This window comes from Eucyclogobius newberryi, unplaced genomic scaffold (assembly GCF_026437365.1).
Source record: "Eucyclogobius newberryi isolate DKJ021-1_F unplaced genomic scaffold, fEucNew1.0.hap1 SCAF_11, whole genome shotgun sequence".
NCBI lineage: Eukaryota > Metazoa > Chordata > Actinopteri > Gobiiformes > Gobiidae > Eucyclogobius > Eucyclogobius newberryi.
This window is the reverse complement of record NW_027315735.1, coordinates 8,768,398-8,785,040: the sequence shown is the minus strand read 5'-3', so window position 1 is coordinate 8,785,040 and position 16,643 is coordinate 8,768,398. Positions and strand designations below refer to the sequence as shown.

At 43.7% G+C, this 16,643-nt stretch overlaps 1 protein-coding gene across 1 annotated transcript; it reads left to right on the top strand.

The window, feature by feature from the left end:
• Positions 1-1,042: 1,042 nt before the first annotated feature.
• Positions 1,043-3,686, top strand: LOC140346770 (uncharacterized). The gene is made up of 2 exons (XM_072432966.1): positions 1,043-1,301; positions 2,762-3,686. Exons 1-2 carry the CDS (start codon positions 1,233-1,235, stop codon positions 3,503-3,505), a joined length of 813 nt encoding a protein of 270 aa, XP_072289067.1. The 5' UTR covers positions 1,043-1,232; the 3' UTR covers positions 3,506-3,686.
• Positions 3,687-16,643: the final 12,957 nt, after the last annotated feature.

The window sequence follows — 16,643 nt, the reverse complement described above, 5'->3', positions numbered from 1 at the left end:
CTGGGTTTTGCAGCTCAAAGAGGAAAGTCTACCTGGTAAACTGGATAGTAACTAGGGCAAACCGGGATTTAGGAGCGTTGGAATTGAATGACTGAGGAATATTGGGCGTTCATAACCTGTCAGGAGATTCAACCGAGCCCCGGAATGGGTTATAGGTAAAGCTGTGGCACAGCAGCGGCACTACAGGAATAATTTAATTAATGAATTTGGAAATTAGATGAATCAAAGTGGATAGTCATTACCTGGGAATGGAGGACAGAGAGGCCAACAACCAAGGCCCAGAAGAGCATGTGGGCAAAACAAGAGGCGGATGAGGAGGAGGCGCTTAAGTAATCTGCCAGCTCAGCACCACGGAGCGGCAAGTAAGTAAGTGTACTCTCAGCACAGGCCTCCACAGCCCATCTTGCCACACAGGGATGAGATAACAGCAGAAACAGATAACAAGGCGCTCATCTTAAAGGTCCCATAATATGCAAAATTGACTTTTCAGAGCTTTTAACCTTCTTACATTGCTATTTGTGCTTCATATATGTACCCAGAGTGTTTTTTTGATTGATTCCCGCAGTGTTTAGCTATATTACAGACTATCTCCTTTCCTTGAATCTCCAAACTGACGGGCGGTGGAGCAAGACCGCGTCATAAGGGCAAGCACGCGTCATTATCCCCCCTCACCCCCCCTCCCCTCTCGCCTCCGATAAAATAATAAACGGAGAGAAGTTCTATCCGATACCGAAAAACCAGGAAATAAGAGCGCGATGGACATAAGACTTAGAAGATATATCTGTTCTGCGCACGCTGTAGAATAAACACCAGATTTATTTCGGCTCAAAGTAGTGTTGATCTGAAGTTCTATCGTTTCTCACTAATGGCCCGTTCAAACCGCAAACGCCTATTCGCGCGTTATGGCGAAGTTGGACGCAAGTACGCATGAAGAAAAACGCAAATACGCCGCGTTCTCGACGCAGCGGAGCAGAGACGAAATATAGTAAGCAGAGGCGCGTTTGCCGCGTGCGCATGCGCAGTGGAGGTATTGTCAGTCTGGCTTCTCTAATGGCGGATCAAAGTTGAGAAAGTGCCTTTTGCGTATTTGCTCTTCAAAGCCCAAAAACAGAGACGCTCGGCGGCGTGTCTGGAACCACCAGTGATCCCAGTTGAGTCAATAACATAATTTACTTCAAGACTGGATAAACATCGCTCTCAGCTGTAGTTTCGTTTGTCCCGGGTCCTGTTTGATGACTTGTTTTCCCGCATTGGTGCACGGATATGTACCAGGACAACAACTACAGACGCCTGTCCATCAGGTCAGTACAGAAATATTCATGTCTGAGCACAATAATAAAGTGTATGTGCTGTGTATGTGCTGTGTGTGTGCTGTGTATGTGCTGTGTGTGTGCTGTGTATGTACTGTGTGTGTGCTGTGTGTGTGCTGTGTGTGTGCTGTGTATGTGCTGTGTGTGTGCTGTGTATGTGCTGTGTGTGTGCTGTGTGTGTGCTGTGTGTGTGCTGTGTATGTGCTGTGTGTGTGCTGTGTGTGTGTTGTGTATGTGCTGTGTATGTGCTGTGTATGTGCTGTGTGTGTGCTGTGTGTGTGCTGTGTGTGTGCTGTGTATGTGCTGTGTGTGTGCTGTGTATGTGCTGTGTGTGTGCTGTGTATGTGCTGTGTGTGTGCTGTGTATGTGCTGTGTGTGTGCTGTGTATGTGCTGTGTGTGTGCTGTGTGTGTGCTGTGTATGTGCTGTGTGTGTGCTGTGTGTGTGCTGTGTATGTGCTGTGTGTGTGCTGTGTGTGTGTTGTGTATGTGCTGTGTATGTGCTGTGTATGTGCTGTGTGTGTGCTGTGTGTGTGCTGTGTATGTGCTGTGTGTGTGCTGTGTGTGCGCTGTGTATGTGCTGTGTATGTGCTGTGTGTGTGCTGTGTGTGTGCTGTGTATGTGCTGTGTATGTGCTGTGTATGTGCTGTGTGTGTGCTGTGTATGTGCTGTGTATGTGCTGTGTGTGTGCTGTGTGTGTGCTGTGTATGTGTTGTGTATCTGCTGTGTATCTGCTGTGTATCTGCTGTGTATGTGCTGTGTATGTGCTGTGTATCTGCTGTGTATCTGCTGTGTATGTGCTGTGTATCTGCTGTGTATCTGCTGTGTATGTGCTGTGTATGTGCTGTGTATCTGCTGTGTATCTGCTGTGTATGTACTGTGTATGTGCTGTGTATGTGCTGTGTGTGTGCGCTGTGTATCTGCTGTGTATCTGCTGTGTATGTGCTGTGTATGTGCTGTGTATCTGCTGTGTATCTGCTGTGTATGTGCTGTGTATGTGCTGTGTATCTGCTGTGTATCTGCTGTGTATGTGCTGTGTATGTGCTGTGTGTGTGCGCTGTGTATGCGCTGTGTATGTGCTGTGTATGTGCTGTGTGTGTGCTGTGTATGTGCTGTGTGTGTGCTGTGTGTGTGCTGTGTATGTGTTGTGTATCTGCTGTGTATCTGCTGTGTATGTGCTGTGTATGTGCTGTGTATCTGCTGTGTATGTGCTGTGTATGTGCTGTGTATGTGCTGTGTATCTGCTGTGTATCTGCTTGTGGTTGTGTATAAAACCAATGAAAAGTACATAGATAGTAAAAATTTATATTTTTTGTAGTAAAAAAAACATAGTTTTCATAGCGTTAATATGTTGTTCTAGTGCACCATTTAAAATTCGATTGTGGTATATTTAATGAAAGTACAAGTAAACAAAATTTAGGCTATATAGTTATTTGTTTGTTTTATTATTCAGATCTCTTGCCACTGGGGATTTCTACAGGACAATCACCAGCAGCTTCAGGTCCACAACAGAGGACTGAACGTCCACAACAGAGGACTGAACGTCCACAACAGAGGACTGGACGTCCACAACAGAGGACTGGACGTCCACAACAGAGGACTGAACGTCCACAACAGAGGACTGGACGTCCACAACAGAAGGACTGGACGTCCACAACAGTGGACTGGACGTCCACAACACAGAGGACTGGACGTCCACAACAGAGGACTGGACGTCCACAACAGAGGACTGAACGTCCACAACAGAAGGACTGGACGTCCACAACAGTGGACTGGACGTCCACAACACAGAGGACTGGACGTCCACAACAGAGGACTGGACGTCCACAACAGAGGACTGAACGTCCACAACAGAGGACTGGACGTCCACAACAGAGGACTGGACGTCCACAACAGAGGACTGAACGTCCACAACAGAGGACTGAACGTCCACAACAGAAGGACTGGACGTCCACAACAGAGGACTGAACGTCCACAACAGAGGACTGGACGTCCACAACAGAAGGACTGGACGTCCACAACAGTGGACTGGACGTCCACAACACAGAGGACTGGACGTCCACAACACAGAGGACTGGACGTCCACAACACAGAGGACTGGACGTCCACAACACAGAGGACTGGACGTCCACAACACAGAGGACTGGACGTCCACAACACAGAAGTGTTTTTGATAAAGGGATTTTCATATTTATAGCAAAGACCACATGCTCACTCAAGATTGAGCCCAAATGTGTGGTTGTTTACACAGAATGAGATAAAGTTAAATGAATAAAACAGTGAGAAGCTTCTCAGCTCTTAAGTTCTCTGTTCTCTTTACTTCTGTACCTACTTGTGCGTTGTAACACTGAAATTTCCCCACTGTGTGGACTAATAAAGGATTATCTCATCTTGTTTTTGTTTATGATCTTGAATTGTGGTAAATTAAATAAGTACATCTTTAAATAGCCACTGAATTTCCCACAGACTCCCCAGTATTATATATATGAAAAAGATGCATGTAAACAGGACACACATTTTATAATATAAAATAATTTATTTTGTGGAAAAATAGAACAGTAAATAACTATATATATAATATATATATATATATATATCTATATATAGATATATATATATATATATATATATATATAGATTATATATATATATATATATATATCTATATATATATATATATATATATATCTATATATAGATATATATATATATATATATATATATATAGATATATATATCTATATATAGATATATATATATATAGATATATATATCTATATATAGATATATATATAGATATATATATCTATATATATATATCTATATATATATATATATATATCTATATATAGATATATAGATATATCTATATATATCTATATATAGATATATATTATATATATATATATAATATATATATCTATATCGTCTGCCATTGTTGTGGTGCCGGTTCTTCTCGGGGTGAAATGTGTACGTACGTCACTGGAATGTCATCTCTGATTGGCTGCTGCACCGCCGCGCCGCAGAAAAGCTCAAAATTCTGAACTTATTTGCGGCGAACCGTTTTGATGCATTGATGCTTATACGCCCGTCAAAGCGTCTCGAGCGGAAAACGCAAAAGCGCGCCCGCCTCGCCGCGCTCCTCGGCGAATCGCGCCGCAAATAAGCGGAAGCCGCGCCGCAAAAACGCAGGAGGTGCTTGACGCGTGTTTACATAGACTTTGAATGTAAACTGGACGCTTTTGCCGCACCGGTCTGAACGGGCCATAACTCGCGCGGCAGGAGCGGCGCATCGCGGAGCAGACAGCTGTGGGACTACGTCACGGGTAGGCGGGGCACACACGCGCTCTGAGACTACGTCACGGGTTGGGCGGGGGAGCCAGATCGCTCTTCGCAAGGGTGGGGGCAAATATCAAACCAAGCCGTCTGCATTTCCGGGTTGGTGAGGGGGTCCAAGGTCTGGGTGATATTAATTATGTTAAGGGTGTTGCACAACCCTTATTATTATCAATTATACACTTAGGATAGGCTACGAAACGTGAAAAAAAGCATGTTATGGCACCTTTAAAGATGCTTGCATGTTGCAGCAGTTTATTGAAATAACGCCACCGCAAATGCGTGCAGTATTCAAATCTAAAGGGTAAACAAAACATTAGTGCCTTTTTTTCTGTGGTGACTTTTTTATTGGACAGACTTTTGCTGTGAGAAATAATATTGGCATTAAAACATTCTCAATCATCACAAATGTAGACGTGGTTCATTCCTGGTACCACCCCTCAGTCCTGTTACTTTACTACTTTAACTGCCGGTGTAATCCCTCATTCGTCCAGGAGTGTTCCATTGTAGAAAAAGATTCAGTTGTAGTCATCTGGACTCCGTTTTTAGGAAAAAACAAAACGTTTCGACCCTCATCCGAGGGTCATTCTCAATCTGTGAATCAAGTCGAAGAACTCTCTAGCGGTACATATGAGAGACTATACAGCCACTGCACAAGAGGCTTTATCGGCACAGAAGACATGCAAATGTAGCAGGATGGTCTACTGTCCACCTGTAGTGACTGAGGTGAGGGAGCCCTATAAAGGAAGTGTCTGTTACATTGCCCGACCTCTCACCTCGGACATCAAGCAAAGTTGGCCGCTTGCAGACTGGGCAGCCGACTGTCGGACAGTAGGAAACTGTTACCTTCAGCGTAAGGCGTGGTGGCCTCAAAGTAGTTTAACTCACTTTTCGGTGAGTTGAAACAAAACATGTAATTTATGAAATATGGTGTTGCGGGAGTGTTCTGGGCTTGGGGTGTCATCTCTCTGGTCCTTAACTCAGGGGTCAAACATGCCTTTCATCTGCGGTAAGCAATCTTAATACAGCAGTCAGTCCTGTATTTTAAACTAGAGCTTATATCGAGTTGTTTGTCCAGTTTGGGGTCCTTCCGGGAAGCCGGCCTCGGTGGAGTCTCCACTCACTCTTCAGGCATTACGGTAACAGCAGGCGGGCCAACCCTTCTTCCATCTACGAGTTTTATTCGATAAAACTGATCTGGGACTAATAATTGTCACTTTACAGTGAAATGGTGACAACTCTGGATGCGAGTGCATTGTTAAAACTGTAAACCATCTGAAATAATGTAACATGTGAAGAAATTGTTTCTTTAAATTTATTGAACTAACTTATATCAATTATGAAGCTTTATTAAAAGTAAACTTTTGTATATTGGTCTATTGTCCAATGCTTTAAACTCCTAACAAACCTGTGTGACCTGTATGGAGTGGGGTTAAATAATGAATTTGAGGGTTCCTTGTCCCTTGTTTTATAAAAAGGGTGGGGTTGTTCTCTATGTGAAGCAAATACTGTGGGTACAAAGACAGCGCTACCACTCGTAATGCTACACTAATTCAGGACCCTAGAGTGCCGTGCATCTTCATCTTAAAGCCACAAACCACTGCAGGGAGAAAAGATGGTTAAAGAGTCAATCTTTTGTTAAAAAAAAATAAAAAACATCCTTAAATAGAAATGGTGGCTTAAGATTCAAACTTCTGGCTGTTAATAATGGAATTTTAAATCCCCAGGTAGATGCCCAGGGCATTCGGATGCTAATCAGTTACTTAGGGAGGAGAGAGCGTGAGCAAGGTACAATAGGAACCCTAACCCTAACCCTAGGCTGATAGCCCATTAAAGGACTGATAGGAAACAAAGGGGCTAGTTTGATAGAAAACAAAGAGGTTTAGTTTCTGGTGAAACCCAAAACACCCTGTATCAGGAGGTCCCGCCCGATGGGCAGTGCCTACTCAGAGTAGGATAAATATCGGAGTTCCCGGTCTTGATTCGCAGATTGAGAATGACCCTTGGATGAGGGTCAAAACGTTTAGTTTTTTCCTAAAAACAGAGTCCAGATAACTACTTTAACTGTTAATTTCAGTAGTGCTATTTATTTGAACTTGTAGCAATGTGTAGCAATATAACAAGGAAAGACAACTTTTAAAACAATACATCTGCACCACTTTTCCCTTCATCTTACAGTTCTTTCACTATAAAATACATTCTGTGTTTGATGTGTGAGACTTGCCTCTGATGGTAAAAACTGGAAAAATGTGGGTAGTATAACATGTGTTTACATTAACAACCAGATTTACCATAGAGGCAGGTGGCATTGTCACAAAGAAAGACCCATAATTGCAGACTTGAAAAGTCTTCAATGCTTTTGGCTTTTGGCAAAGGGTTGTGTTTTGCATGTAAAGAAATGAAAACAACATTGTGGACATGCAAATACTGAGGATTAATCAGAGATGAGAAACAAATAAGCTGAAATAAACAAATCTGATCGCATGGCTCTGTCTTGAGACACAGAGGACCAAGTGACCTGACTGTACATTCTATACTGAGGTCTTGATTTATCAGGCTTAAAACCTAAAGATGTCCAATTGTCAAATTACCATCAGCTGGATTATTCAGGGTCTGCAGCCGTGCTCAAAAGAGAGGAGTTGTGAAACCATTGTGTCATTGATGGAAAAAAAGTATTTAATAAACAGTTTGCGGATCAAGTGTTGAACATACAATGGAGTATGAGGCAGCAGATTGTCATTTAGCTCCCCAACCGTGTATAGCCTAAATTCAAATATAATCAACTGCAGCATTTTCATCCTCTGACATTGAATAGCTCTCATGAAATGCCATTACACAATAAGTAGCATTAGATTTATATATATAAAAAAAGTTGTAATATGAACCATGCAGTTTGAAATGCAGTCCAAAGCCATATTGTGGTGCAGTTTCTGGTCTTTAAAAGGGCACAAGACAAAAAAACAAAAAAACAGAAGACGACATGCAGTTCTTAGAAAAAGGCACACAATTCCGTCTTAATTTGGCACTTGTGAACAATGCTTTATTGTCCTTCAGCAGCATCAGCTCTCAATTCTGTCCATGTGATGTCAAGTGCGATTTAAGTTGGGAGAGTCCTCAGAATGGTAAGAATTTCCAACAAAGAAAGTCAAGCTGGGAGTAAATAGAGTCCAAAAATGTCAAACATTCTCCAGCATCCTCTCCATCTGTAACACACCAACAAATGATACACATTATTTGAATGATTAATGATTTGAAGTGAATTAATCAACCTAAAAAGTGGAGTGAGTGTTGGGACAATGCTTCCAGTAATCCTACACACTAGACTACACAGAGAGTCTCTCCAATTTCTCGTATTATAAATGTGTGTTGTGGTTAGATGAGAAATACCCATGGTGGTAGAAAATACCCTGGAGGAGTTGGAGGAAGTGTCTGGGGAGAGGGAAGTCTGAGAGTCCGTGCTTAGACTGCTGCCCCCATGACCCGTCCCCGGATAAGCGGAAGAAGATGGATGGATGGATAGATGGACAAACTTAGGCAACTAAAGTGCCCTTTAGAGTCTTTGACATGATCCATGTTGGCTGTCAGCTCAGTACATAAACTCTGATTCTAGTTACATCCACTAATTAGAGTACCAAATGTGGAAGTTGGATTTGTGGGAAAAAGGAGAAATACATGTCGGGGGCGGCGGAGGAGTTTTTTGTGGGGATTGGAGCCAGGAACAGCTGGGGAGACTTTTGGGGGCCCTTCATCGGGAGTAGTCTTCTCTCCTCTCTGCGATCGGGTTTTGGGTTCGACGCATGTTTTCGGCATGAACCCTTTTGTTTTCTATGTTGTATTTTTGTCTCTTTCGTGGATCTGTGGTTCCTGTGTTTATATGTGGTGTTAGACCTCAGAGTTTTATAACATAAAAAAATTAACAGTGGCAAAATCAATGGTTGGTGGTCAACCAGACTACGGTTATGAGTAGCATCTTTTAAAGTTAATGGCATACAGAACTCAATCAAATGAACAAAAAAAATTGACAAAATAATAAGAAAATGTCACATTTAAGTGACATTTTGTTACACAAAATCTTACTATTCATCAAACACAAGAGAGGAGTTGCAATATTACAATACTAATATATTATTCAAACCGAATGGCCCTTGAACAAAGTTTTGAATGCAAGGACAAAAATGGCAGATATGTATTGGTCAAGGGAACTATTAAAAGAAAGGTTTTATTTTATTGAATGTGTATGCTTCACCAGGAAGTGATGTCTCCTTTTATACAAATAATGTGGACCCAATTACAAACCACTCTGAGGAAACCCTAATCTTTGGCAGCGGTTCGAATTTTCACATTCAACCTACACTAGCTGTGTCAAAGTCAAGGGGCACTGGAGGAACAATAAATAAGTTATTCCGTAAATCAATGAAGACTGTAGGACTGATTGACATCTGGAGGGAGATGAACCGCAGTGTAGTCAATATACCCACTTTTCTAATTCCCATACAATCTACTCCAGAATAGATTATTTCTTTATTTTCAATGAAGACAGATCTAAAATCACTGAGACAGATAGGCACAATACATTTAAGTGACCATTCTCCTATCTACATTACTGTGGACTTGGAGGAAAGATGAAAAAACACACTGTGGCGGTTCAATGTCAGCCTGCATAATGACCCTATGTTAAGGAAAAAATGTCAAATGACATTAAGACTTATCTGGTGGAGAACGAGAATGGTGAAACCTCCCCGCCCATCTTCTGGAATGCTGCCAAAGCAGTTTTGAGAGGAAAAAATATCGCCATTACCTCGGCAAGAAAGAAACATAGAGAGAAAAGCTAAATGATCCACAGGAAAATCTAAAATTGCTGGAGATAAATCATGCTAAGAAGGGGAATCCTCAGGAGATTAAAAGAATAAGTGAAATTAATAACCGGACCTCACAAGAAATAGTTAAGTATATGCTCTTTACCAAACAAAAGTTTTACAAAAGTGGGCCAAAAACTTCAACATTTTTAGCCTGGAAACTCAAAAAACAACAAGCAGAAACAACATTTCACAACATCAGAAACAACAGGGTAATGCAATTTTAAAGGTTTAAAGGTTCCATTGACTTGTCCTTGAAAAAACAGGAACTGTAGCCTTTTTTGAGGGCGTGTTACGCAGAGACCGTAAGGAATATCAAAACATTTTTGAATATGTATTGATGCAAAAAGTGTTGTTTTGAGCTCGATCGGACAAAAAACCTAGGACAAGTACGATTTTGAAGAAAAAAAAGTCAAACGTGGCGGTGCCACTTTGATTCAACATGGCTGACTTTCTGTTTATCATAGAGCGATGCTGCCAGGTGTGTTTTACTCGTCAAAGGTAGCTCTTTCACTGTCCCAAGTTTCATGTGCCTAGGCCAAAGATTAAGCGTTTCATGTTTTGTTTTTTTAACCAGTCGGCACTGTTGCGACGGGCGTTCTCGCAACCTCCATTTTATTCGAGTTCAGGCCGATCGCGTCTATGTCCCCATGTGTGACTTTCATCAATGTTCAGGGGGTGCCCAAGTTGTGGCAAAATGACCATGCAAGAATAATAATAATAATAATAAACCTGGCAAGAAAAATAAAAGCTGAAATAACAGTGTTGGAAATACAAGATGGAGTCAAGAGACTGAAGAGCAATACATCTCCTGGGAGATACAACCTGTACCTGGGAGGTACAAAAAAACACTAGTGCTTAAAGGAATAATAGAGGATTTTTGGCGACAAATCAGAGTCTCATTTCCTTGTGGCTTGGACTACTGAGTAGTTCTCCTACATGTCAATTATTCCCTGCATACTAGTGCACACCAGTAGGATCGTTCTGGTTTGTTCCCAGGATATCTGCACGTTTCCCCGGCTGCGCATGCGTGGTTGATATGCCAGTGTGTGTTTAGCAAAGCTAGCAGCGTGTTCCTTCAGTGTAGCTCCCGGCTTCGGACCGTGAAATACAAAAATGGGACGACAGAGAAAGACTGTGTTCAAGCTGGCTCTGCGGGGACATGAGATGTGATGCAATGCAATTGGTCACGCTAATAAACAAGGCCGTGGCTTGAGAGCCGCGGCGCGGTCAAATGGCCGCGCAGTTTCAGGGACCGCGGCATTTCCCTTATAGCCCGTTATAGCCTCATGGCTAACCCTAACCCTAACCCTAACCTTAACCTTAACCCTAACCCTAACCTTAACCCGGCGCGGCCTAAAACGGCGCTAAAACGCGGTCAAATAGCGGCGCAGGTTCAGGAGCCGCGGCGCACGGCCGGCACAAAAATAACATGGCAGTTTCGGCCGCGCGCCGCGGCTCTGCAGACACTCCCAATAAACAAACGCACGTTTAGCAGCGGAAGGTTTGATGGTAGGCGGCCTCTCAGAAAGAACAGGAGAGTGGGGGTGAGTGTGCGCATGCGCATTTAAAAAAAAAAAAAGGACCAATAGTCCCTAATTTCTCAAACCGGCAAAAAAGCCTCTATTCAAACTTTAACAAATTTACAACGACTTCAAGAGATTTTTTTTTCTTTAAAAAATTGGTTCAATGTTTGGACACAAACTAAATATAAAAAAAACAAAAACGCTAAATGAAGCCTGCGTAAGTTCACCTGGAAGACCTAACCTAAATCTGCGTCGGCCTCCATGGAAGGACCCCTCTCCCCAGCGCCATCATCGCACTCAAGCGGGCGTCCGCCTGTCCGTCTGTGAGAGTCAGATCCCTCACTTCACCATGGACTCTTCCAGGTTTCTGCGCTTATCCCAAAGAGGTTATGCAGTTTTTCCCGGCCAAGAAGGATTGGTAAAAGGACGGGTGACGTCCGCGTCATGGCCCCTACACCTGCTCCTCATCCCCAATCAACGCTCTCAGTCACTCCTCCCCGCTCCAATCAACGCACAGGCGGCAGCATTTAAGCGCTCAGGCTGATGGCTCAGTCGCTTCAAACCGTATCTGCGACCCACCACCTCCCCTGCTCCTCCTCTGCATCTATTATTCTCTCCACATCTACCACCACCAGTCTCCAGGCTCCGGGGGGAAGGTATCTAATTCAATCAAATCATGGAGTGCCCATGATCGCTACGCCTTCCACCGGGGTCTGAGCGCCAAATAAACTTTGCAATAAAGTTCGCTAAAACATCTTTTCTGCTTTTGTGTCTGAGTCTCTCCAGGGTGAACTATCTTATTGGGGACCTGATTTGCCCTTTAGAAAGAACGGAATCACTAAGATATTTGGGTGTGGTCGTACATAAAGATCTATCAAAAATTATGGACAAAAGTTACTAATATTTTACTAATTAATTACTAATATAAAAAAGGCACTTTAGCCCATTCTTAAGTCTAAGTCAAAGGATTGAAACTATAAAAATGAATGCTTTGCCCAGATTTCTCTACCTATTCCAGGCTCTCGCAGTTTCCATCCCCAACCGGCTGTTTGATGAGTGGAATAAAGCAATTTCATATGGCAAGGGGAAAAACCCACGTATCCGGTACAAAACTCTACAACTATCAAAAGATAAAGGTGGTCTGGGTTTGCCTTCCTGAGAGGCAAACCCTCTCATGGTGTTCTGAGCACGCGTACTTTACTTTCGAAAGTCACTAGAAGAGTCGCCGGGAAAGAAAATGCTCAATTTTCTCTTCCTGAATTTCTCACAGATGTGGTGGATCTTTGCTTGTTGTTGACAAACCTCGTATGGAATATTATGGCCAAAGAAGACGCGCTTGCATTTGTATTGGAGGTCTCCTTTAACTTTTGCAGCCTTCATGACACTTTCATTTACACGATTGTTAATAAATCTCATTATCAGGCCTCTTGGTTTATCAGTTGCTGGTATTGGTTTGCCCAGGCGATGTGCTCTTTCTATTGTGATGGGGGGACCCCAATTCCAGAGCCTCCATGGAGCTCTAGGATGATCTTCTCCAGATAACTTTCAGTATCTTCTCCTTCCTCTCCTTCTGGAAGCCCACAATTCTGAGGTTGGGTCTACAGGACTCCTCTTCTCTGTCTGCAGCATCATCAGCTGGGCCCCTCATCACATCCATCTCGGCCCTCAGTGTCTATAGCTCATCTGTATTATTCTTCTTCTTTCAGCTCTCTTATATCGCTTTCAAACTGGTCAATTTGGGCCAGTACAATTGCTGCTCTAATTTCAGCTTTCACTGACGCCATTTCACGCTGCATTTTATTTCACACATCATGAGCGCTAATCAGTTCAGTGTCACCTTTTCTCCTCCCTCCGGCAGGATGGCACGATGAGATTCTTTACCTGGGCTGGCGGAAACCGGTTCCTCCGCTGGTGAAGAGCACCGCATCGGACCCGCTAGCCGTGTTAACCTCATTTGCTTGCGAGGCAGGTTGTTTTTTAATAGGGCGTGGGTCGGCAGCTTTGTTTGTCTTGGTCCCTTAGTTTTACCACGCTTGTGTTTTCCTTGTCCACTAATTTCTTGTTAGTATTTTCTGGGGGTCAAACGATATTGTCAAACGATATTTTTAACGCTAGTTAATTCAGCAGCGGAGTGAGCACGCGCACACAGCCTGTCACCAAAACCAGAAGTCCCTTTTTTGTTATTAAATGCCTCCATAGCCTCGCTTCTCATTATCTATCTGACCTGATTCAGCCCTATGCCACTGCGCGCTCACTCAGGTCCGCAGATCATTCCTTGGTCCCAAAAACAAGGAGGAAATTTAGAGGATGCCGTTCTGTCTATGTCGGTGGTCCAAAACTATAGAATATGCACCTTAGGCAGGCCAAGTCACTTAAAACTCTTTTCTTTCTTTTATTTTACTTTTACAGTGTATTTGTAATGATTTACTTTTTACATTCCTGTGTCTATTTTAATTGTTGTGTTATTATTAGGGTTATGTACTGCACTCTGGTAAACTCTGTTGTTTTGAAAGTACAAAAAAATCATAGTTAGTTTGGATCCAAGGCAAAAGTCAGGACAAAAACCATAACGCTCTTCCTGAATTCGAGGTTCGACTATCGGTCGGATTTTCCTCTCTAGTACCCTGGAATAGACCTTACTGGGGAGGCTGAGAGTGTGATCCCTCTGTTGTTGGAACACATTCTGTAGTTGGAACACACCTTTCTTTAACAGAGGGACCACCACCCCGGTCTTCCAGTCCAGAGGCCCTGTTCCTGACCGCCACGCGATGTTGCTGAGACGTGTCAGCCAAGTCAGTCCTACAACATCCAGAGACTTAAGGTACTCAGGGCGGATCTCATCCACCCCTGGAGCCCTGCCACCGAGGAGTTTTCCAACCACCTCAGTGACTTAAGCTTGGGTGATGGACGAGTCAGCCTCTGAGTCCTCAGTCTCTGCTTCCCACTTTTGAGGTACCAGACGGTTTGCCAGAATTTCTTTGGGGCCGGCCAATAGTCATCATCCATGGCCTCCCCAAACTCGTCCCATCCCCTGATAGGTCTCCTTCTTCAGCCTGACGGCATCCCTCACTTCCAGTGTCCACCACCTGGTTCGGGGGTGCTGGCGTGGCAGGCCTCTGAGACCTTGTAACCACAGCTCCGAGCAGCTGCATTGACAATGGAGATCGAGAACATGGTCAACTCGGACTCAATGTTCTAAGCCACCCCAGGATCCGGGAGAGAGTGAGTTGAAGAGCCTACAGACAGAGTGCTCGGCAAGACATTCCTAACAAACCCTCACAATAAGCTTGGGCCTGCCAATTCTGTCCGGCTTCCTCCTCCATCAGCGGATCCAACTCACCACCAGGTGGTGATTGGTTGACAGCTCTGCCCCTCTCTTCACCTTAGTGTCCAAGACACGCGGCTGGAGGTCAGATGACACGACAACAAAGTTGATCATTGATCTCAACACTGCTACGTGCACTGATGGACACCCTTGGGCTTGAACATGGTGTTTTATGGACAATCTGTGGCTAGCACAGAAGTCCAATAACTGAATACGACTCTGGGTTCAAATTGGGGAGGCCATTCTTCCCGATCACCCGTCTCCAGGTGTCATTGTCGTTGCCCACATGTGTGTTGAAGTCCCCCAGTAGAAGACAGTAGAGTAGAGTCCCCGGTTGGTGCAATGTCCAGTACCCCTCCCAGGGACTTCAAGAAGGCTGGGTACACTGTACTGCTGTAGGCCGACACAACAGTGAGAGACCTGTCCCCAACTCGAAGGCGTAGGGATGTGACCCTCTCGTTCAATGGTCACATTTATATAGCTTTTCTGCCGTCAAGGCACTCAAAGCGCTTTACATAAAGGAACGAGTCACCCATTCACACAAACACACCAGATGTAAGCAGTGTCTTGGCTAAGGACACAATGGCAGTATTCACCTGAGGCTGCTGTGATCGCACCACCTCCCTGTGGGTCAGTGGATCTGATTGTTCTACCAGTAGAGAGCGGGGGGTGATCTCCAACTCGTGGCAGCTGAGCTGTGGGGCTACAAGCCCACACCAGCCCGCCGCCTCTCCCAACGGGCAACGTCAGTGAAGTGGAGCATCCAGCCCCTCTCAAGGAGATGGGTTCCAGAGCACAAACTATCCGTGGAGGTGAGGTCGACTATATCTAGTCGGTACCGCTTGACACAAGCTCAGGCTCTTTCCCCCCCAGTGATATTTTGCAGCTGTAAGTGATTATTCCTCCTGAAATTGCCTTCAAAACCATCCAACTTCCTCCAGTCCACATACACAGCAAATCTGAAGTTTTTGACCATTTGCATGTTTTTTCTGACAAATTTGTATGCTTAAAATCTCATAAATGTTTGTATTATTACTCCAAAAAGTGCTACTTTTTCATTGTGCATGTTTAAACCAAAAAGTGCCAAACCTCCTTCTATAAGTGGTCCTAATATGCCTTTGTAGAAAAGAAATGTTAAGTCCTATATGAAAAGTCATAAACTTCCTCCAGTATAGATAGATAGATCGAGAGAGATAGATCGAGAGAGATAGAGAGAGAGAGAGAGAGAGAGAGGAGAGGGATCCGAGTCCTAGTTAGTTTTGATACAGAACTAAAGACAGAGTAGGCCTATTCAAGCCTCCCAGTTTATTTGCAAAAGGAATCATGCAGCTGCTGCACAAATAGCCTGTTGTGGCATTCAGCTGCCCGGTCAGGTTGGTGCCACTTGAAGCACTTGATGCCCTACGCACTGCGTGTTATCTGTGTAATGGGAGCGGCGGCATTGTCACAATCACTGCTCTTTTCGTCCTCATTTAAAAGTGCTCAAACAGATGCTCTAAGGCTGAGCTGTACTGGGAATGTCCCAAGTGTGTGTGTGTGTGTGTGTGTGTGTGTGCGCATGATATGTGAGTGTTTATGTGCGGTTAGAGCTTGCGTGCCTTCTCACTGCCCTCTGCCCTTCATGGCGCCAGCTTCACTTCCCCTCAGCTCCAAACATCTGGTGTCTGGGACACACACACTCTGTGCTGAACAAGGAAACAGCCCTGAGCTGCTGCTCCCTGTACTGCCTTCATATTCTTACAATGTAAAATACCATAAGGATTAGAACTATGATTAAGATGGCCTATAACTTTGTAACGGATTATAACACGATCTCTCCACATTCTTTTTGATAACTACTCATAGCACTATCACATAACAAATTACAACGATATATAATTTAGCTTAAAAATGCAGGTGGCAATTTTATTTAAAAAAAATAAAAATCTGACACTAACTACGTTTCCACTCTCACAAAATGCGCATATTGTCTAAATTTGCATAAGAAAAGGAAAATACAAATGCAATTTCAGATTTGTTTTAATTTAAGCATTCCAACACAACATTGTTGGTTACTCTGGTTATGGGAGCCACCTGTCTGTTCTGTGTCGAGACTCTGCTAATCCTGCAGAGGGCGCACGGTGCACAGTCTGCTTGGTTTGGCTTGGCGAGAGATGCACTTTCTGTTATTTAGCTGATGGCTTCAAAATTTGCTTTAACTGTTATGCCCATAATCAAAATCCTCCTCAAGCAAGCGTATCAACTTTTATGAGAATTAAGGGTTTAAAATAAAAAATGTGGCATTTCCACCTC